Here is a 23,358-nt window from a genome sequence, read left to right as displayed (position 1 = left end):
ATTATAATTTCTAATGAGGTCTTAGCATCTGCTACTGTTGCACATGAGTAAAAGCAGCCGAGAGGGGCATCCCCAGCCGGCTGCCTAACACTGGTCGTGATCTCTGACACGGACCTGTCCTGCCAGTGGGTCACTCCTGTGCTGTCACAGGTCAGTTTAATCAAGTTTCACAGGAATCGGTTACGGTTACAAGGTAGTAAATAAATTAAAGATGCCCACAAAAAAGAAAAAAACAAGACAGAGAGCAGCAGAGGAAACCAAAGATGTGGATGACGAGGACTCGGAAGATCAGGAACCAAAGCCAAAAAAGAAAAGTAAGCAGGTGAGTGAGTCAGGAGATGCTGGCAGATCGAAGAAGAAAAAGAAACTCAAGGACAGTGATGAAGAAGGGTACAGCTCTGATGTGTCTGTGACTGATGTGAAGAGCAGCAAAAAGAGAGGAAAAGATAAGGAAAAGGTCAAGAAGAAGAAAACTAAAGAAGAGAGTGGAGATGAGCTGAGCATCAAGTCACAGAATACAGATACTGAGGATAACAACAATGAGTCCAAAAGTAGCAAGAGAAAAGAAAAGTTGCCTGATGTGATTGAGACCACAAAGACAGGATCAAAAAAATCTTCAGCTAAAGAGAAAATGGGAAAAGATAAAAAATCCAAAGACGTAGAGGAAGATCAAGATGCAGCTGGGGATGAAGACGAGGGGAAAAAGAAAAAGAAAGGCAAGAAGAAAGGTTCGGTGAAGGGGGATAGTGATGATGACACCAAAAAGACAAAAGGGAAAAAGAAGAAAGTTGAAAATTACGTGGAAATCTATGAGAAGGAACTTCGCAACTATGAACCAGAAGAAGTGGAGAACTACGAGGATGAGTATCATAAGAAGAAAGGTAATTGTACTGGCGTTTTATCTCAATGATGAAAGTGTGTGAATGTAAACTATCCAAAGAGAATTTGATTTAAGTGTTGTTTGACATCTAAAATGCAGAGAAGTGATTCTTTGATTGATTTGTGACAGTGAACTGGAATCTGAGAGGCTTCAGGAGTAACAGGTTTAGTATGATGTTCTATGTAACATCATACTGAGAGAAGAAGTATCCATGTACCTGGAGTATGTTATCGTCATCCTACAGCTACATGACACCTGCCACTCAATAATCTTAAAAGAGGAGGGGGGCTAGAGGAAGTGTCATCCTAATAAGAGCTCTGTTATCTTCTAATGTTTCACTTATGGCTCTCACTGTTAAATGTCATGCCATTCTAAACATTCATTCTGAGTAGCCTTTAACAACAATAATTGTTATAGTAATTGCTATAGTAATTGCATATTTCATTTATATACCACTTATATAGCAGCTTCAACAAAACATACATAATTAAAATATCAGGAAGCATCATATAGATAAAAAAAGAATTCTAAAACAAATGTTTAAAAGCCCACAGTCTCAACCAAATTGACCAAAAGGCTGCTATCAGCTGATCTAAGAAGGTGAATAGGCTCATAGGTGGTTATTGGATCCTCCATATAGAGACTTGATCACGTAAAGTCCTTTAAAGTCAACAATAAAATCTAAAATCCTCCTGAAAGTGAACGGGATGTATTTGATTAAATTAATCTGACAAACAAAAAACACAGTCAGTTCAAGTAGTAACTAATAAGGACACTTCAAGAGCACAGTCATATCTCCATCAAGGCCTCAAATACTGTCAGACACTCTTTCTTTTGATGTTATAAAAACTGGAGAAAAAAAGCAGAACCTGTCCTGTTTTTTTAAGTATCCTCCCTGGTTCTTCTTTGTCTTTTTCTATGTTTCCTGAGAATCAGTGTTTGGGTGTATGTGCAATCCTACTGACAGACAAACAATCAAGTATAATCTCATCACTGATTTGTATTCTTACTGATTTATACGTTTCTCTGTGTTTTTGTCGTTAAATGTAATATATTCTTTAAAAATCTCCTTCAGGCAATGACAGGTCTTCTAGTGAAATCTGTTGTAATCATACTTGTGTTACATCATCTCACCCTCCAGTGTATGAAGTCGTAACCATCACTGGTGATGAAAGAGGAGCAGGCACCGACGCCAACGTGTTTATCACATTGTTCGGAGAATATGGCATCACTCCAAAAGTTCATCTGGCGAGCAAGTAAGTCCCCTCAGAGATGGTTAAAATTGGATGTTAGGTTGTGTAAGGGGAAATGATTATGCTTAAATATAGTACATAAACTTTATCAGTTCTGTCACAATGTGATTTGAAGTGTTTGATCTGATATTTTTCTTTTTTGTTTCTTATCTTCAACAGCACAGAAAAAAGGTATTTGGTGGTGGTGGCGGTGGTGAGAGAACAATATAATGTGTGCTGGTGCTGTGATTTGCATGATTCCCTTTAAAATCGTTTTTGAACACTCATGAATGCCAATTGTTTACATATGTATTTTAAGTAGATGTCCATTTTTCATTTTTTAAGCTTGCTGGAATTCACAGTGACTCTCACACATTTTTTGTTTTAATTTTTAGGAGTCGTACTGCTTTTGAGAGAGCCAAAACTGATGTCTTTAGAATAAGGACTCACAATGTTGGACCCATAAAGAAGATAAGGTACGGTTGATCCTAATAGTTACTGTATATGTCATCAGTATAGAATCAATCAACCAAACCACCAGTCTGTGAGCTCTGACTCTGACTTGTCGTACTGGATTTAGACTAGACTAGTGGGTCTACAATGTGCCTTTGTGTGACAGTGAGATTAATTTATCCAGATAAAGCTGCTCCTCTCTTTCTTTAGGATTGAGCATGACAACACCGGCATGAACGCCAGCTGGTTCCTGGACAGAGTGGTTGTGACGGATGTGATCAGGCCTCACCTCAGGTTCTACTTTGCTTGTAACAACTGGCTCAGTAAAGCGGAGGGAGACCATCTTTACATTCGAGACCTTCTGGGCAGCATGGACCCCATGGACATGCCCAAATGTATGTACGGATCGCAGAGGCAAGATGCAGATCACTGAATGATTAGTGTTATTGTTGACATTATATCCATCCTGGCAGCCTTTTCTATTTGTTTGCTTGAGATTTATTTTGGTAACGTTTGGCATGTATTGTTTCACATAATTTTCCCATTTTTCCCGATGTTTACAAATATTTCTTATTTTAGATTAACGGTGAAGGTGATTTTTTTTCCATTTTGTAAATGTCCCATGTTATTTGATCCCATTGCTGAACAGTTTGCTCATCTTGTACCATCCATTTTTTTGTTATTGCTTTTTTCCCTACTGCCAAAAGAACATTCTAGAGATATTCATCTATTTTCATAGCAGGAGTTTTGAGTCCTAAATACATAGTTCTGAAGTCAGAGGGAATGTATGTTTTAAAAATTAAATGCATTGCTTTATTGATCTCAGATCAGTAGTTTTGTATACCCTGACAGTCCCAGAATGTGTAGTAGTGATGGGCCAACTGACAGCCACAGTTTCTCCAACATTTACTGTTTACCTGGGAAAAGTGTGTACTCTGACATGGGGTTATGAAAAAGCGTGATATATTTTTCCAACAATATTCTTTCCACATATGAGATCTTGTGCTTTTCCATTGAGACGTGCATATCCGCTCCCAGTCTTTGTTTAGTATTACAAATCCTCCTTCCTTTTCCCATTTTTCTTTAATGTATTTGGTGGAATGATTATTAAGATTTGAAATATTCTTATAAAGCTGTTATGTTATCCCTCTTGGGAGTTCTGATTTGTATGCTTTTATAAAAAGTTTAATAAGGGGGTTATATTGCTTAAGGTTTATTTTGAGTTGTTTTTTTAAATGTGTGGTTTTGACTTTGCAGATAATAAATATGGAGTGAGTGTTTTCACTGGAGATGTAAAGGGCAGTGGAACCGATGCAGATGTCTTCATCAATATCTTTGGGGAGTTTGGAGACACAGGTAAATAAATAACCAAAGTTTACATGTTTTTTAACACATGCTTATACAGTGAAGTAAATATGAGCTTAATTTTTCCCACTTAGATTAAACCATTTTTTTCTCCCATTTTAGGGGAAAGACGACTTGACAATGATAAAAATAACTTTGAACAAGACACAGAGGACAAGTTTACCTTTGAGGCACCAAACTTGGGCAAAATTAGAAAGATCACAATTGGCCATAACAACAAAGGCTCCTCAGCAGGATGGTTTGTAGATAAGGTAAAAACCCAACTGATACTGTTCAATCATTTTCTTTAACTGGAAAAGAAAAGAGCTGACATTAATAATCATACTCAGAACTGTTGAGCTTAGTCATAGTACAAAATAAGAATGGGTTCTGGTGTACTCATATGTTACATCAGATGTAACATTCTCAGAGGTGTTTACAGAACAGTACATTATCCAGGATCAGAACTCTGCCCTGAGTCTTACTCCACTGTGTTCAGTCTGGTTCTGCCTCTGCAGAGGTACTTAAGACATGTGATCTTGTAATTTCCTCCCAGTTCCCTCATTTGAGACTAGTGTAGCTGCTCCTCCGACACATACAGTGCACACAGCTGAGAGATGAGTTAATTTAAACATGGGGATACATGCACAAGCTCGAACACACAGGACACACATGTTGTCATCCTACCCTGTGTGTAAAGGGAAACCAGTCTCCATTAAGGGATTGTGTTACAGCAAACAGATGGATAAGTCAGTAGATTTGCCGGTGACTAGCACACCGAAGATCAACTGTGACATTAATTAATCATGTCTTCTTTGCATTCAACATAGAGATTCTTGTATTTAGCAATGATTTCATGTTTTGTTGTGGAATCTCAAGCTTATGTGCTTTACAGTGTGGGTTAACACCTTTACAGTCCACTTCGGAGGATTATAACAACATGTTTGACAACAAGGCAGTCAGCAAAAAAAAAAAAAACTTAAAATGTTTCTACAGTTTAGCAATTCTTCAGGTACAGTTTGTTTTCAGCATCAACCAACCATAAAACTCATTTTGAACAGTTGATCTAAGTAATTATCCAAATATTAGTCTTATAAGATATTCTTCCACATATTAAATATCCTTCCTTCAAGTAAAATATACCCTTATTTTATTATCCAAACACAAGTTTTGATTACAATACAGGTCTCTATATTGAAGACTCCAACTGAAGAACAGACAAAAAGATATTTTCCTTCCCCCTTATCCTTTGCTATTTTTGATGATGAAAAATCATAGTTAAATGTGTCTTCTTGGGTCTTAAAGACCCAAAAATCCACTAGTGACCAACAGCATCTACTGATCTAAAATTTTTAATACCTGTTGATCTACTTATCCTATCAATCCATGTAAATAATTGGTGTAAAATACAGTTTGTCTTCTTTTCATGGTCATCAGATATAAACCATTTGGACGTTCAGAGGCTCTGTAGTGAACATGGAAACACCGTCATGTTGTACAACACTGATTCACCAGTAAAACCCATGGAGTTTCATCAATGACAGTGGATGGAGACACTTGTTTTTACGTTTAGTTATTGATATCTTTGCTGAAAAGGTCAAAAGGTTTTCTCTCTTCTGATATGATAACCTTTGAATTTTCTCTGAATTTTTATGAACATCTACATGATCTGTGAATTAAATATTGGAAAATTCATGATTTTTCACTGATAATTGCAAAATACAGAGGATAATGTTATAATAAATGGTGATAAATCATTTAAGAAAGGTTAAATAGAGAGACATTTTCCTTAGGAAACTGCCACAAAAGTCGCAGTGGCTCTTTATGGGTTAATCCAATGCTAAATAAAAAATCACAACTTTAGTGACTTAGATAAATCTTTGCAAGTCTGATCAGTCAGTGAACTCTATCTGAAGTAGTACTAAAATTAATTTTGCCTTTGTTTTAAGTTTTATTCATGCTCTTCTTTACTCAGGTGATTGTGGATGATCTGGGCAACAAAATGGTCTATGAATTCCCCATCAATCGTTGGTTTGCCATTGATGAGGATGATGGAAAGATCCAAAGGGATATTTTGGTGGGAGGGAGTCAACCTACAGGTGAGGAAGAATTCAGACACTTGTTGAAGACCCAAGAAAAATAGAGGTGTTTTATTAACTGTACACAGGAATGTTAAGTTGTTTCATTGCAAAACATAACTGAAATTTTCTGTTTTCTGTGTAATAATTGAAAATGATTTGTCTGAAGTTGAAGACATTTTTTTGCAGCCTGGTCTGCATAAAGGAGCAAAAGCAAATAAGGGCAATATTTTATTAGGGCCCAGATGTTTACTTTGTTTATTGCCTCTTTATTTACTCCAAAATGTTGTCCCTCTGTGTGATCATTAAATCTTGGATCAGTGTATCAATGTTGTGATCCGGTTCCTGCTCATCTCCTCTGGGACTCTGGGTGCTGTGAACTGTAGTGACCTGCTGGCGGAGCTTCTGATAGTCTGACATGTAACTGTACCCACCAGGTATTGTGTACAATGTCCAGATTGTGACAGGGAACATCCGAGGTGCTGGGACCAACTCCAAAATCCACATTGTGATGCATGGCTCCAAAGGCATGAAGAACAGCGGCAAGGTAACGAGAAGAAACATCAACGTTTTTAGACTTTTACAAAGCATAAATCATGCCACTATGATAGGTTTGAGTTTTTGGCTTTCATATGTCATATGAAAGAATCACAAACAATGCAAATAACTTTATTCAGATGCATTTTTGCAGGTTTAACCCATAAAGACTAAGTGTTACATTTGTGGCAGTTCCCCAAAATTTTTTTCTCTCAATTTTACCTTTCTTAAATGATTTATTACTAATTATTATAATATTATCCTCTGTATTTTGTGTTGTTTTTTTTTTTTTTTTTTTTAAACTATTCATTTTCCTATATTTAATTTACTGATCAGGTAGATGTTCATAGAAGCTTAGATTAAAGTTGAGGGTTATATCACAAACAGAGAAAACTGAAGAAAAAGTGACTTTTCAGCAAAAATATCAATAACTGAACATAAGAACAAGTGTCTCCATCCACTGTCTTTTGTCAGACTCCATGGATTTTACTTGTTAATCAATGTTGTAGAAGATGACAGTGTTTCCATGTTCACTACAGAGCCTCTGGATGTCCATGAAAAGATGACAAACTGCATTTTACATCAATTATTTACATGTATTGATAGGATTGGTGCTTCAGAAGTTATTAAATATTTTAGATCAGTAGATGGTTTTAGTCGCCACTTGTTGTTTGGGTCTTTATGGGTTAATCAGTACATTATCAGAACGATCAACCAGACTTTTTCTGGATATTTAATTCAGGTATTTCTGGAGGGTGGAAAGTTTGAGCGAGGCTTGACAGACATTTTCAATGTTGAGATCGCTGCACTCCTCAGCCCCCTCAGTAGAGTTACTATTGGACACGACAATGGAGGAGTCAGCTCTGGGTGGTTCTGTGAAAAGGTACACTCACTCCATAATGACCACACTGTGTTTTCATCAGTGAGAATTTGATCCACATGAACGCTGCCTATCCTGTTTGCTTGCAGGTGGTGGTGTACTGCCCGTTCACAGGGATTGAGCAGACCTTCCCTTGTAGTAAATGGCTGGATGAGAAGGAAGGAGACGGTCTGATAGAGAGAGAGCTCTATGAGATGGTGTCACTCAGACAGAAGAGACAAAAGAGTAAGATGAATGTCAGGAGCTGTAATTAGCTGCAGCAATGAAAAGTCAATTACATGTGTACGACATGTGGTGTATAGCTGCAATATTCAGGCATCTGTGAAGAAAAAAAATGGAGGAAGTTTTTGTTAGTATATGAAAACGAAGTAAAATTGTTGAGATTAAATTTGAAAAGTGGGAAGCGAGGTATAAATGTCAAGCAAAACTCAGCATTAAAGATTAAAACTGCACCTTTAAGAACATATGAAACATCTGGTGTCAGTGCATGTGGCGTCTTCTACACAAACAAAGAAAGTCTGTATTCTATCTGTCCATTTTCTGAACCACTTAATCGTCATGGGGATAGCAGGGACAACAGAGCCTATTGCGACTACCTTTGGGCAAAGGCAGGGTACACTGTGGATGTATCAGGAAAATTTTGATTATTTCAAGAACATGAGCAAAAATTGTTTCTATTCAGAAGTATTTGGAAGAACTGGCTGCATTCTACAAACTGAAATACCCAGATAATTGTTTCTACATCAAGGAGGATCATTGATGTTGACTTCATTATTTCTGAGACCTTTTTATTTTTATTTCATGTCTGGCCAAAGATTTAACTTCAGTCTTAGCAAAAAAAAAAGCTTGTTGTCATTTTTATGTCAGTGTCATTTTTATGTCAATTTTTATCAACATTGATTAAATGTTGATAAAAATTTTGACTAATTAATTGCACAATTTGCTGTAATTAATCACAGTTATCACATTTTTTCTTCTTAAGACTGAAGCTTGAAATAATTAATATTTAAATGTGAAAATCACATTATTTATGTGCATTCAATACAAAAAAGCAGCTTTAAATTTACACACTTTTGTTTGACATTATGCCTTTACCTTTAAACACTGTTTTTTTTCCTGTGACCAACAGATTTAAGTAAAATCATCACAAATGAGAATTTTTCCAATTAGCAGTAAATAAGAAAAACCCAGGTCTACAAGTGTGATTTTAATTTCTTAGCCAAGGCCATTAATACTAGAGATCACCTTAGAAGGCAATAATGTCTACTATGCACAATTATAATTGGCAGTAATAAGTATATTTTAAGTTTAAAAGCCATGTGAATTTCCACAATTGTCCAGTAAAAATGAATACTTACAATAGAGAGCAGTCATGTACTTCCTCTGGTTTGCCATCACGTAGAATCTGTGTTTCATCCTTTGTATTTCATTTGTCTCCTTATAGAGCACCCATGGTCCTTGTGGATCTGGACATCAGACCTGCCCAATGCAGGAACCGACGCCGACGTCTTCGTCCAAATTTATGGAGACAAAGGCAAATCAGACGAGATCAGACTGGACAACAAAACTGACAATTTTGAGCAAGGACAGGTAGACAAGTTTATGGTAAGTATCCCATATTTTTGAATGATACTAATCTATATCCACATTCAGATCTGATCTGATGTGTATTGGAGGTGTTTCCTCTGGTCTTAATGTGATCTTACAGATCGAACTACCTGATTTGGGAAAACTGACCAAACTCCGTGTCTGGCATGAGAAGAGAAATCCTTTTGCAGGATGGCATCTCAGTAAGGTGAAATCCAATATCTGATTTCCTGTATTGTGATTATCATTGTTTTATGTAATGCAATGTTTATATGACTACAAATATGATTATTAATCATATGATGCACATTTTTACTACTTATTTATTTATATGGCAATGTACAATACAATACAGTACTGTAACAAGTGTTAACAAGATTTTCACATTTCCTTTACCTAGAGGGCAGATGATGATTATATTAATGAATGTTTTTAAACATTCTTTCAAATTTGTTTTAGTCAGTGTTTCAAGACCTGGATGAAATGATTATCCAGACACTGTTTTACCTCTATAATCAAACATCACATTTCTCTTCTGTAAACAGGCAACTATAATGAAGACATTAACTAAGGAAAAGTATACATTCCCCTGTGAGCGTTGGCTGGACATTACTGAGGACGATAACGAGGTTGTGAGGGAGTTACCTGCCACTGGAGATGAAATTGACGAGCCGCTGGCCTGTATGTTTGAATTTATGTATAAAAATACAAAATCGATTTCTCCTTGCCTTGTGCACAAAGCCGTATGAGGTTTAATCTGTTTTCAGTGGTAAAGTACAGGGTGACTGTTTGCACGGGGACCATCGGCGGCAGTGGAACAGATGCATCTGTGTTTCTTAGCCTGATTGGAGACCAAGGGGACACAGGAGATCGACAGCTGATGAACTGCAAAAACAATGTCAACAAGTTTGAGAAAGGAAATGTGGGTACAGCAAATGGAGTAGTGTCAAAGCAAATTTAATTCTTTCTGATTTCTTTCATTCAGTTTCTTCCAAATATTTTTTTTCTTGCTTCTTTCTGTTAAACACCAATTTTCATGCAATTTTTGTCAGTAAGCCTAAAACGTCTTCCACAGTGAATCTAATCACCAATCAGTGTCACTGAATTAACTGATTTAGCTGCACCTGTAGCCTGCTGTTGGCACTAACTGTTTCATTATGGATGTAATCTGCAATCAGACATAAATCACAGATGAAATTACCCTGCCAAAACCATAATCAAACCATCTTTTAATCAGTAATCTGTCAAGCAGTATCATATATTTTTGAATGTCATGTGTAATAGCAGCACAGATGCATAAAGCAGGATCACTTCTGTGTCTGCTCAGTTAAATAAGCCATCAATAACTCTCACATTTTCACATACTTTCTTAATTTGACCTTTTTTTAGGTACTTGCAAATGACACAATACCCAAGTGTTCTATATCATAATGTTCCGGAAATTCTGATCTTTATGTATACTGAGGTCTATTTCTGTCCTAGAGGACTATAGAAAGAGATAATTCAGCCGAAATATTGAAACTTTGAAGTCAAATTTGTGAAAATGTTCAAATCTCTTGTGAAAACACACTTTCGCTCATGTGGACAAAGTGTTTTGGCGCTTGAAGCAGGTTTATCAAAGTCTTAGCTCCGCAAAAGTAGTAGAATATATGAATCAAATAAGTAAATATAGAAAACATGTCTGAAATGACATTTTGTAATATCAGTCATTCTATTGTCACCAAATGTGATTGGATCATTCCAGTGTGATCATAGATAGATAGATAGATAGATAGATAGATAGACAGACAGACAGACAGACAGACAGAAAGAAAGAAAGAAAGAAAAAGAAAGAGACAGAAGGAAAGAAAAAGAAAGAAAGAAAGAGAAGGAAAGAAAGAAAGACAGACAGATAGACAGACAGACAGATAGATATGACTTTGTGATCTTTAACCTCAGACTCCTCTGAATAGGCATTATAATAATATGTTGTTTATTGTTTTCCTTTCTCTTAGTTGGATGAGTTTATTATTGAAGCTGTATCCATCGGGAAGATCCGCAGATTGAGGATTGGACACGATGGCAAAGGTGGAGGCTGCGGCTGGTTTCTTGATAAAGTCATGGTGCGTGAAGAGGGCCAGGCGGAGGCCCACGCTGTAGAGTTCCCATGCAACAGGTGGGTTGTGTTTGTGTAAAAACGCCAAGGCAACTGTGTTCTGAAATGCTCACACCCACATTTCTAGGTAAATTATACATAATGTATCAGTGTTTACATTTTGTTACAGATGGTTTGACCGTAATGAAGATGATGGACAGATTGTTCGAGAGTTGGTGCCTTTATCAGATGGGCAGCGTCTCTACAGTAAGCTGTTAATGTTTCTAGTTTTATTCTTTCACATTTCAGTGTTTACATTATGTTGACGCTTATGTGCGTGCCTGTGTGTTTGTCAGATTTCAACTATCACATTGCAGTAAAGACTGGTAACATCCCTGGAGGCAGTTCAGACTCCAACGTGTTTGTCAAGCTTTACGGGGAGAAAGGGGACACCAGTAAGATGATGCTGGTGGTCTCTGACAACAACCTGGGGAACTACTTTGAGACGGGTCGTGTTGACATCTTCACTGTGGAAACCCTTGATATTGGACAGGTGACACAGTAGACACCTAATGTGTTGACCCATTAAAACACACCAGAAAGGGCCACAGAAGGATTTCATGGTTTTAGGTCACTTAGACATTACTTCTCTTTTGAACGATATTGTTATTTTATTCTGAAAGTATAAAAAGCCTGTTGGATGAAAATACTTTATTCAGGATTCCCGCGGGGTCTTAAAAAGTCTTAAGTCTTGAATTTTTGAATCTGCATTTAATACCTTAAAAAGTCTTTAAAAGGTATTAAACTTAATATGGTAGGTCTTAAGTTATGTTGCTCTAACCTTGTTGGCTGTATTGTGTTTAAATGTGTCTGGGAAATGTCTAAGCTGCAAAGAAAGTAACGTTAGTCTACTCAGTTCCACCTAGGGTGACCAGATGCTTACGAGCCACATGTGTGACAAGGAGTGTGTTTGTGTGGGACAATGTGGGACACGTAACCATAATGCTGGAACAAAGTCTACATTTTTAAACAATGTGCATCTTATTGTCGAGCTTATAAATATGAAGAACAACAATTTGATTTGGTTGCACACAGTATGCATATTTTTGCAATGGGCATTTATTTTTTGCTTTTTTTGCACAGGATTCAACAACATTTTTTTCTATTTTTTATTTGAGTACATGTTCTGAACCCTCAAACTAATATTTGTTCAATAAAACAAAAAGGCATAACTGACAACATTTTAACAGCTGTATCCACTTCCAGCCAACGTGAAATTACTTGGACCAAAAACCTTTTTGCATCCGTGCACAGAACAGTCAAACATTCTGCATTCTAACACAGTAATAAAAAAAGAATAAGATAAAGTAAATATCCTGTGGAATTTTGTCAAAAAATAAATATCCACATACTTAACAAAAGCATATTTGTCACCTTAAGTCTCTCAGTTCAAACTCCAAACTTAAAAATGGTTAAAAGGGAATAGGGATCAAATCTACCCAAACATCACATACATACAGTGCATCGCTTCAAGTCATACTCACCTCCATGTGCAATGGAGAAATAAGTTTGACATAGTTTGCAGAGCACCCTCTGTGAATAATCCCCAACTGCTTTCACCCAAGTATAAACATTTTCCCATTCTTTTCTGTAGTTTCCATGATTTCTGCGAATAATTGCATGCTGGTGTCTGAGGCTTTTGCCTTTGTTTTTTGTGTGTCAGTGGGCGGAGCTCAGGAGGACGCCAGTGACTGGTTGATGGACTCCTGACCCCACGTGTATGTTGGTTGATTGACAGCAGACACAGCCAATTGTGATAGCGCTGTCTCCACTATAAAATGAAAGCTGTTTTTGGAGAAAGGCGACTGGCCTGCACTTTGGAGAGCCAGAACCAGTCAAATGCGGGACATCGTCTCAATTTGCGGGACGTGGAAAAAATGGTCATAACAGTATGCAATCCCGCACAAAGCGGGACACCTGGTCGCTCTAGTTCCACCCGTTCCAACCTGACGATTTATATTGAAATTAGGAACCAATTATTAGAAATGATCACAGAACATGCAGCCCAACACACATGTAACTGTTGGTCATTCACACGTCGCCAGAGAAAGCAGACTGTATGGTTGTGAAATAGGCTGTGAAATGGACACTAAATTCATTTCTAAGTAGTCTTAAAAAGTCTTCAATTTAACTGGTAGAAACCTGTAGTAACCCTGTTTATTACATATCTTTGAATCCTTATTATCACACAGTCCCAGAATTTAACAGCGACAGAACACACATTAATGACCCTCACACCCTGACTGATTTGGTGTCAGTAAAGTTAGACCTGTGTGTAAATGACCACAGTTTCTTTTGGACATCTGTGGCGCTCTGACATACATTCAGCTGTGACACTAAACATCATTGCTAATTTTCTGCAAAATCCCAGACATTTTTAGTGTCAGTCATTGATCAAACATGTCTCAGACCTGTCAGAATTACATTAATAGCAGGAGCTTATTTTGAAAGAAATTTCATCAGATTTGTTAAAGATGTGAAATTCTTTAGAAACTCTGTGTGTGTGTGTCTGCTCATTAAAAACATGCAGTCAGCAGGTTTTTGTTATTTTCATTGTGGATCAGTGTGCTGAAATGCAGAGAAACACATGAAACATTGGAAATGATTGTCTGAATAGGTGCATAAACACTGCTCACTTACTGAGTGCAGTGTGTTCTGTGAATCCGGCCCTAAGTGTATTTACCTCCCTCCATCAGGATCAGCTTAATTGTCAGTAAAACCTGTGTTACTTTTTTCCCCCTTATTCTTCATATATTGTCTTTTGCAACCATACTAATCACTGCTTGCATAAACAAACTATAATGTGAAGCTTTATGTGTGCATTGCATAGCAATTCTGTTTTGCATGCAGTTAACACACACATACTCATGTATCCACAGGTGTAAAAGGATGAAGGTGCATTCTGGTCTAGTGTGCTTTTTTTTCCTTTTTGCTGTTCTTTTCTTTTGCTTTTTACAAATTGGTGTTACTTTGGCTTTTTATTTCAGATCAACCGTCTGATGATTGGCCACACCAACGAGGGCATGCGTGCCGGGTGGTTTCTGGACAGTGTTCAGATTATGGTGCCAGCCCATGGAAGCCATTACATGTTCCCCAGTCACCGCTGGCTTTGCAAGGATGAAGCAGATGGAAAAACAGAGGTGGAGCTTTACCCCAGTGAGATCTTGGAGATGGAGCAATGTAAGCAAAACATACACACTTTCATACCGTCATCATACATACAGCAGCATGGTTATGAATTTTTACAATTCCAAATAGCTTTTAAAGTCAGAAGTAATCAGAGTTTAAACGAGTAACATCATGTCAAAGAGGGGTTTCATCATAGGTCTGTATAAATAATTTACTCTTGTGTCTTTGTAAGTCATTTCTAATGCATGGACATCAGAGTTTTCATCATTTTTTTTCTCAGATATTAGAAAAAACTGATTTATAGAGGCTAGACAATGTTAAAATAATGCATTATATCAAATATGAGCTACAAAAAAATATGAGTTTATTATAGAAAGGCATTCATTAAATACATGCTGTGTGCATTAAAGTTTTAAATTATTTCAACAAAGCCATATTATCTAATAGGCACAATTACAATGCAAAATGAAGGCATAAACATAAACAGTGCAGTTGGGTTTTGTTTTAGTTCATGTTGTATCATTCATTGTAGTTTTTATTTAGTTTTGAAAAACTCAAATTAAAAACTTTTCAGTTAAAGAATTGTTTCATCACCGGTAGCTTTTATGTATTCAGTGTGTCTTCCATGCCAAACTGTTTTGTATATAAAACTATTTCAATGGGACCTTCCTAGTTAAATAATGAAAAGCTAAAATAAATTTGTAGTTTTGATCTTGCACTTAGTTTTGTGATGTACGTGCTCATGAGCTCATATGTGTATACACAAACATACTGTACATGTGTACCCTAAGTGGTATGAGCTCTAATGTTGTCCAAAACAACTGGTTTGTCTTTAACTTGTCTTTTCCAGTGATTAATTATGAAGTAACTGTAGTGACTGGAGATGTGACGTTTGCTGGCACTAATGCCAGAGTGTTCATCCAGATGTATGGAGACAAAGGGAAGACAGAGATTATGATCCTCGAAAGCAGATCCAACAATTATGAACGTAACACCACAGAAATATATAAGGTATTAAATCACTTTTCATAGTTTTGTTTGGTTAAAAGGAGCAGCAAAGTAGTTGATTTGAATACTTTGATTTTTGAGCCTTAGCATTGCTAGAAAGCACATCCTTCCTTACCTGTCCTCTCTGCTGTCTAGATTGAGAGCAAAGATGTGGGCAAGATCTACAAGATCCGTATCGGTCACGACGGCTCTGGTATCGGAGCTGGCTGGTTTCTGGAGACTGTGGATGTCAAACGTCTGATCATGGCCATGGCGCCCAAAGAGAAGAAAAAGGAGGACAAGAAAAAAAAAAAGAAAAAGAAAAAAGATGATGATGATGAGGACGACGAAGGAGAGGAGATGCAGGAGGTGGTGCTGACTTATCATTTCCCCTGTTCACGGTGGCTGGCATCAGGGGAGGAGGATGGTGAACTGGTGGTGGAGCTGCTGCCTGAGGACTCAGAGGACCTGGAAGGTACAGATGTGTTTGAGCTAAAGTTGGAATTCATGTTGAATAGGGATATTCTTTTTGAAGGCCACTATAATAGGCATTTCAGGTTCAGATGAATTAATAGAAATACTGTACATACTGAGCAAATTTACCTTAAAGAACATGCTCTGCTGTGGAAACGTGGAAAAAGTGGCCTCATTTTTTCATAGTTTTGAAATGACATCAGCTCATCTGTCTATGTTTATATTTAGTCCTTGGGTTTGGGCCGACATGGGGCAGCTACAGAAGGACAGTGTAATTTCAGAATCTAGCATTTTCCCCCCTGATTTTGGCTCCTGCAGTTTTAATTTACCGTATTTTCCGGACTACAGAGCGCACCTGAATATAAGCCGCACCTGAATATAAGCCGCACCCACCAAATTTTAAAAGAAAAATATATTTGTGTGTGTATATATATATATATATATATATATATATATATATATATATAGACCAGGCCACACCTGACTATAAGCTGCAGGTGTCCACATTGTAACATGAGATATTTACACAGAAAGATGGTAACAAAAAGATTATTTAAATATTTATTTACATACCTTAACTGGTTTTTTCCAAACAGTGCTTGTAAAACGGCAGTAACACGGCTGGTTAAAAAACCCAGAAAAGTAATTGATTGTCATCTTCATCTTCCTCTTCCTCCTGTGCAATGAAACCACTGAAGTTGTCTTCTTCAGTGTCAGAGTTGAACAGCCTCAGAAAGGCTTCGTCACATGCCTTCTCAGTCTCTCTTCTGTTGTCGCTCTCAATGGCACTTCCGTGCAGCAGCTCTGTTTCCTTCTTGGACAGACACATCGATTGCTTTTAACTTAAAAGCTGCATCATATGCATTTCTTCGTGTGTTTTCCATGATGAGGGTTTGTGCATGACACACAAAATGATTGTTAAAAGTTAAACTTAAAACTTCTCCTCTTCACATCACCTCTTCCACCTGTCTGTCTCGCTTTTGCGTTTCCTGCTAGAGCGCCCCTTGGAGGCTGTTAGCCCGTAAAAATCTAAATATGAGCCGCATCGTTGTATAAGCCGCAGGGTTCAAAGTGTGAGAGAAAAGTAGCGGCTTATAGTCCGGAAAATAGGGTAATTAACAACTGTTTTTGACAACTGGTTCATTATTTTCAGTCATTCTAGTGGTTCCAGCTCCTTAAATGTGAATATTTTCTAGTTTCTTTCTTCCTCTGCCACAGTGAACTGAGTATCTTTGTGTTGTGGACCAAACAGGGCATTTGTGGAGACTTATGTTTGGCTTTGATAAATGACTGACAGTTCTTTAATGATATGACACATTTTATACAAAACTAATCAATCAATCTTCAGATTAATCCTCCTCTTGCGTGTCAAAATGGGCTTTTTTGTAGTAAAAAAAAAAAAAATATTTTAAATTCGTTATCAGCATGAAACTTGATGGACTTAATTGACACTTACCTTGAAAATATTGGATTTCTTTATTTCCTTTTTACTCTATTTATTTATGAAGCGCTCTTTTATCTTAATCCTAAACATGGAATCCAAACTCTCATCGCTGGCAGCAAAGTCTTAGTTTTTGTGAATCCCCCATCCATCCCACATAGCTCCTGCCAGTTGATGTAAAGGCAAAAAAATTCCCTAATCCTTTAGTTACAAATGACATATCCGTTATTTGTTTTCCTGGCGCATACACCATATTTTCTTGTTCATTTTCATTCCTTTTTGACTCCTTTTCGGAACCTTTTAAACTAAACATTGCACAAATAATTACTTCCAATACAAATCCTTATGACTCATTTGGTTTAATTTTAAATGAACAGGCCAGTTTTATATGTATCTCATTATTTGCATAATCCAGTGGTTCCCAACCTTTTTTGGCTCATGACCTCATTTTAACATCACAAATTTCTGGCGACCTCAGACATTCAAAACAGAGACATGTTTTTGCTAAAATTAATTTGTTTTTGATCATGTTGACATGTTTTCTATACTATGTTCCAAAAAAACAATAATGTTAGACGACATTTAGTCTATATAATGTATATTATTATGGACGGAGGCAGAAAAGCCAGGTGTAGATTACTGCACAAAGTGAGAATTTTATTTTCCTTGGTCAGGATATGTACAGTCAGTCCAGCTTGGATTTACAAGGCTGACAATTAATACTGAACAAACAATAACTCAAACTATGAATTATGAAAGAGCTGCAGCATCTGAAACCGACCACAATGAACATTTGAAAGATAAACAGTACCACAGTGCTTCAGTTTCAGCTTCAGAGTTTGTCATGTCTTTTGTGATCGTGATTTTGTGATTGTCAGTTTTTATTTTTATTTTTATCAATTATTAGAAATTTTAGGCGACCCCATTTGAATTCCAGGTGACCCCACATGGTTCCCGACCTCAAGGTTGAAAAACACTACCATAATACCATAAACAGATGTATTTCATACTGTATCAAGTTTTTGTATTGGAAAGAGTTTCAGTGTGTTTTGTATGAAAACTAGACCCCTCAAATATGAGATTAGAGTAACATCACTGGATTAAATATGAACTTTATTATTAGTGTTAATACTAAAGAAGGACAAATGTTTATTTGGATTTTTTTAGCTCCAGATATTTAGATAAAATAAACATTGACCCATACACATAACTTCTATTCATAATGGATGAACGCCTTCCATAGATTTACATAGATAAAATTTCTTCTTTTTTCTACATATATTTCGAAACCTTTCTGGAGTTTATTTATACAGGTGTCCTTTACGTAGTGTTTGATGTAGCGGACATGCATGGTTTAATCTGACACAGCTTCCTGACCGATTTATAGGAGAAGGTGAAGCGGTGTTAGTTATTCATCCCTTGTATTGTTGTTTGACAGTCAACACCTATGAAGTGAGTGTCTTCACTGGTGTCATGATGGGCGCTGGGACCGACTCCAGGGTCTTCATCAATATTTATGGAGAAAACGGAGACACTGGAGAGCGCTTCCTCAAGAAGTCGGGCAACCTCAACAAATTTGAACGAGGACAGGTACAAAGGGTGACAGGCTAAACAGTGAGATTACCACTACTCATAAATGAGCTGAAAACAAGAGAAAAAAATGCAAAACAAAACAAAACAAGAAGAGCTGTTTAGAAAAGTCCATTTTAAATAAAGACAAAAACTACACATAATATGGATTAATGTATTTCAAAGGTATCTTAAATGATCTTTTTCTTAATTTCAAATCCAGCTCCTAATGGTGCTGGAGAAAACTGAGCTTTATTCGTCTAAAAATAATACATGGGTTCAAGGTTTTGTTTAACCTTTTACAGTTGTTCCCTATTTCTTGGAAGAATATCGTTGAAAGTAAACTGCAGTTAGTCAAAGACTCAAGTATTTCCTCGCAACATGAGCGCAGCGCCAAGGTGTGTGTGGGAGTGTATTCTGGTAGGATTACAAGCTCTCCTGCAGGCGAGCCAGCTGTGACTGAGAGGAGCAATGAGGAGTCCTCTGTGTCATTGAACCTGTCCTACTTTTACTCATTACTTAATTCATACCTGTGAATTATTCATCTCTACATTACACCTGGCTCTGTAGGAACACAGAACTGATGTCCACAGATGGTCAGGTTTATTTCCTCTCTATTTACTGACATCAAATTAACCCTTGTGCATCACTTTAATTTAGTACCCTCTGGGGACTCATGAGCCAAAAATGTACATGCACAAGAACTGATATAAGATTATAATACATCAATTTTTTTCTCTTTTCTGTCAGTTTTTCTGCTTCAGCTCTGCTCTAAACAACCAAGTGTTCAATCATTTTCAGAATTTCAACCCTTTAAATGAATACATGATGTCACAGTTATTATTTATGAAAAAAAACACAAATAATGTGATATTTTTTATAAAATGAATAGCGGGATTAAAGTCTTGGATATCCCAAAAAGTAGCAGCATTGATGTCATTGCATTATGTGAGATCAAAAAATGTGGTTGCAATGTAAGTCGAGATGGTGTTTTTTGTGGTAAGGGTCCTGGACTGCACAAAAAATGCTTATGCAATGAAATCAGTGTTATTGATTATGTATGCATTACACTTAACTGAAAAGCCACATCCCTTCACCATGTATTATATAGAAAATACCTCATATTTTGTGTTGTTTTTTAATAAAAGAAGTGGCGTTCTGTATTCAAATTGGCATTAAATGATTCAAATCCTGAAAATGACTGAACATTTGCTAGTTTTGAGCAGAGCTTAAGTGGTTTAAGAGATTTATGCAAAAAAGAATTGAATTTTTTTTTTTTTTTAACATATAATAATTTTATAACAGTTTTTTGGGTGTAATTTTGGCTCAGGGGTTCCCAGAGGGTGCAAAAAGTATCAGTAGCATATAACAGAAATGTAAGAGTAACTAACATTAGATTAAAAAAATGTCTAAAAAGAAGCATTGTTGCTGAAATTCATGCCATAAGGTGTAACACAACTATAATGATTACCAAATCAAAAAAGAAAAATGCCAAAAATATACAACAATGGCCTTAGGGGTCCCTAAAGGTTAAATTAATTCTGTTTATCTGAATTCAGTTTTGAGCTGAGCGCACAAACCCTCTGATGAAGTCTGTTCAGTTATAATGGAAATACATAAATTGTCACTATAACTTAACAAACTCCATCTACTAAGGAAACTGTGTTTATTCCCTGTCTGGGAAAAGGCTCAGGACATTAATTGCATGTCAGAGAAAAATGTTTCTGAAAGAGTTGTTGTCTGTACAGGAGTGTGTCTCAGGCTGTTGTGTTTTACAGGTGGATGTTTTCATGGTGACAGCTGTTTCCCTTGGTCCTCTAAAGAAGCTACGTATCCGGCATGACAACTCAGGGGCTCATTCTGCTTGGTACCTGGATCGTGTAGAGATAATAGATGAAAAGGATGATACAACGTGGGTGAAACAGTGTAACGCTAGTAGAGTTTGCTCTGACTAAATGTAACTCAGTCTGCAGACAAATGTAACTGCTTTTAGTAATTATCAAACCGATTTTTGTGCCATCAGTAATGATCAGACTCACTTCCTTGGGCTTTAGGTATTATTTTCCTTGTAACCGCTGGCTGGCAGTGGATGAGGATGACGGGCAGATAGCGAGAGAGCTGGTACCTGTGGATGAGGCCTTCATTTTGAAGGATGATGATGACGAGGGGACTGGTACTCTGGGACTCGAGCAAAAATGTAATGCACATTTAAGATAAGAGATAAGATATGCCTTTATTTGTCCCACAAGGGGAAATTCCAGATGTTTTAGTAAAAGGCTAAGATAAGAGGCAGCTCTGTTCAAGAATGAATCAGAACGCTGGTGAGATATGCAGGTGTAGACGAGAGGGAGGGAGACATCAATATGTTAGTGTGAAGGGTCAGTCCATCTCAGTTCACCCAATGAGTTAAACTCCACCTCCTTCAATTTTTTTATATGCTGTAGTTGACACATAGGGTGACATTTTACATATGGTGTCAAAGAGGTCGGGCATGTCCCACAGTGTCAATTTCAAGGTTAAAATATAAATCAAAAGGTTGTCCAATTCAAAAGTATGCAAATGCACAAACGAATGTGAACGATTTAGATTCCTTGTGGTTTCCCCTTTACAGAAATACCTTGCTTTTTAAAATCAGACCAGTGGTTGCTGAATTACAGCAATTTGAAATTTGGCTGCCACTGCCTTTTTCGTGAAAAAGTGAAAAAATGAAATTGCAGTATCTCAAAATCCGTTGTTCCGATAAAGTTCAAATTTTAAATTTTGGCTTTTGTGGATATGAAGTGCCTATCTACCAAATGTCATTAAAATTGGAGGGGGTGAGGTTTAAATATACAATTTTTTTGTGTGATCTGAGATGGACTTACCCTGAAGTTAAAAAGAATTACCAGACTGACATTTTAAATGATCTTGCAGCCATGTCTACTACGTACACTCTGAAACTGAAAACTGGAGAGAAGGAATACGCTGGCACTGATGCCAACGTGTTCGCTATCCTTTTTGGCGAAAATGATGACACAGGTAAAACAGAGTACCAGACGTCCTCATGTTGTATGAGCTGGCAAAAAGATACCAGTCTGAATTTTACATTTTCACACTATCCACAGGGATTGTCAACCTTAAGGCGTGTAAGAATTATAAGAATAAGTTTGAGAAGGGGATGATCAACGAGTTTACTGTGGAGGCAGTGGATTTAGGCGATCTGGAGAAGCTTCGAATTGGTCACGACAACTCAGGTGGGAAAAGACTGTTGATCAAACACAAGCAGCAGCTGTTGTTGTCATAAGCAGTTATGGGCATAAAACTGTGTGACTCTTTTCTCATTCTTTAGGAGGTTCACCTGGTTGGTTCTTGGATTGGGTCGAGGTTGACGCTCCCTCACAAGGTCAGAGAATGAGATTCCCATGTGGCCGCTGGCTTGACAGAGGAGAGGACGATGGTGCCATAGTGAGAGATCTTTACCCTGCAGAGTTACAGACTGAATTCTTCATGCCATGTGAGTGAGTGAGCAGAACAAGCGCTTACATCCATTAGTAAAATTAGCACGGCATCTTGGGTGAAAATCACTTAATGCAAAATTTTACAAGGCAAAAAGCTTTAACTGTAGAATGTACTTTAAACGTACTTATATAAAAAAGGGCCCTCACCGGAGCATTTACTCTTTTAGGCAGCTTGAAATAAGTGTTTTAATGTTGGTAGGCAGTCTGCCTTTTAGAGTCAACACTATATTTATGCCATTCAAATTCTGAAACAGTCTAATACACTTTGGTTATTAACATGGACACTACTGAATCCATTCAGGTTTTATTTCCACAGAACGATTTCAAAACCCAAGAATATGCACTGTAAAATTAAATTTAAAAGTAAAGTCATTTCCTCAAATTAAATATCAAACTAGTTCTAGGGCTCGCACCAGTGGCCGCATGACCATAGGGGGCGCAGTTGTGCTGCCACGCTTGAAATTACATGGAGTGGATGAGCATTTTAACCATGTTAATATTAGCAAAAATGTCTCTGGATTAAAAAAAATTGTTAAGTTATTATGATATAGCACTCATCCATTGTCCTGTAGTTCATGGAAGCTTTTAAGTTGTATTTAACTGTTTTTATGTCTATTTACTTAATTCTTGTGTGAATATGTTCTCCTCCTCGTCATAGGGCCCCAGATAAATAAACATATTTGTGGTTTCCTAAAACATTTGCAGAACAGGTGACATGACGCTGTTCAATCATTGGAGTTAAATAATCACCTCGGCTGCTAATTGCTGCATTTTGTAGCCAGTCATATTTAATTGTATTTTCTTGTCCTTATGTCATTGGATGATTTTCATCGGATTACTTCAAATCATGCATTTTAAAACTTTTCCCTTTGGTCTACATAAACTGTTAATGCTATCCCTCGGTCTGAATTCTTCATTAATTAAACTCCATGAGCCCATCTTCAACCCTATTTTTAAGTAATGACATGAGAAAGGTTGTTTTGAGCGCTGGCCCTTTAAATGCACATGACCCCACCCCCTCCAGGTTGTTGACTGTGCTGCTCTGTCCTGTTCAACCAACAACTGAACATTTTAAGTAATTGAAGTTTGGACATGTTTTCAGTATGGGCTACAACCGCTACTGCTGACAAACAGTT

The 23,358-nt window shown here is 37.1% G+C and overlaps 1 protein-coding gene across 1 annotated transcript in view; it reads left to right on the top strand.

The window, feature by feature from the left end:
* Positions 1–211: 211 nt before the first annotated feature.
* Positions 212–23,358, top strand: part of loxhd1b (lipoxygenase homology PLAT domains 1b) — a 32,395-nt gene continuing 9,248 nt past the window's right edge. Inside the window, exons 1-27 of the mRNA XM_030143362.1 lie at positions 212–881; positions 2,022–2,136; positions 2,508–2,588; positions 2,776–2,960; positions 3,823–3,921; positions 4,033–4,181; positions 5,885–6,008; positions 6,425–6,534; positions 7,267–7,407; positions 7,494–7,629; positions 8,849–9,009; positions 9,113–9,199; positions 9,537–9,672; positions 9,759–9,913; positions 10,986–11,146; positions 11,256–11,332; positions 11,422–11,618; positions 14,113–14,305; positions 15,105–15,265; positions 15,398–15,542; positions 15,594–15,716; positions 18,595–18,746; positions 20,504–20,637; positions 20,780–20,898; positions 21,639–21,743; positions 21,830–21,958; positions 22,054–22,218. Coding sequence (XP_029999222.1) covers positions 212–881; positions 2,022–2,136; positions 2,508–2,588; positions 2,776–2,960; positions 3,823–3,921; positions 4,033–4,181; positions 5,885–6,008; positions 6,425–6,534; positions 7,267–7,407; positions 7,494–7,629; positions 8,849–9,009; positions 9,113–9,199; positions 9,537–9,672; positions 9,759–9,913; positions 10,986–11,146; positions 11,256–11,332; positions 11,422–11,618; positions 14,113–14,305; positions 15,105–15,265; positions 15,398–15,542; positions 15,594–15,716; positions 18,595–18,746; positions 20,504–20,637; positions 20,780–20,898; positions 21,639–21,743; positions 21,830–21,958; positions 22,054–22,218 — 4,210 coding nt within the window. The remainder of the gene's footprint in view (positions 882–2,021; positions 2,137–2,507; positions 2,589–2,775; positions 2,961–3,822; positions 3,922–4,032; positions 4,182–5,884; positions 6,009–6,424; positions 6,535–7,266; positions 7,408–7,493; positions 7,630–8,848; positions 9,010–9,112; positions 9,200–9,536; positions 9,673–9,758; positions 9,914–10,985; positions 11,147–11,255; positions 11,333–11,421; positions 11,619–14,112; positions 14,306–15,104; positions 15,266–15,397; positions 15,543–15,593; positions 15,717–18,594; positions 18,747–20,503; positions 20,638–20,779; positions 20,899–21,638; positions 21,744–21,829; positions 21,959–22,053; positions 22,219–23,358) is intronic.

Source organism: Sphaeramia orbicularis, chromosome 9 (assembly GCF_902148855.1).
Source record: "Sphaeramia orbicularis chromosome 9, fSphaOr1.1, whole genome shotgun sequence".
In the NCBI taxonomy this organism is placed as follows: Eukaryota; Metazoa; Chordata; class Actinopteri; order Kurtiformes; family Apogonidae; genus Sphaeramia; species Sphaeramia orbicularis.
Note: the sequence above shows the minus strand (reverse complement) of the source record. Positions and strands in the feature narration are given on the sequence as shown.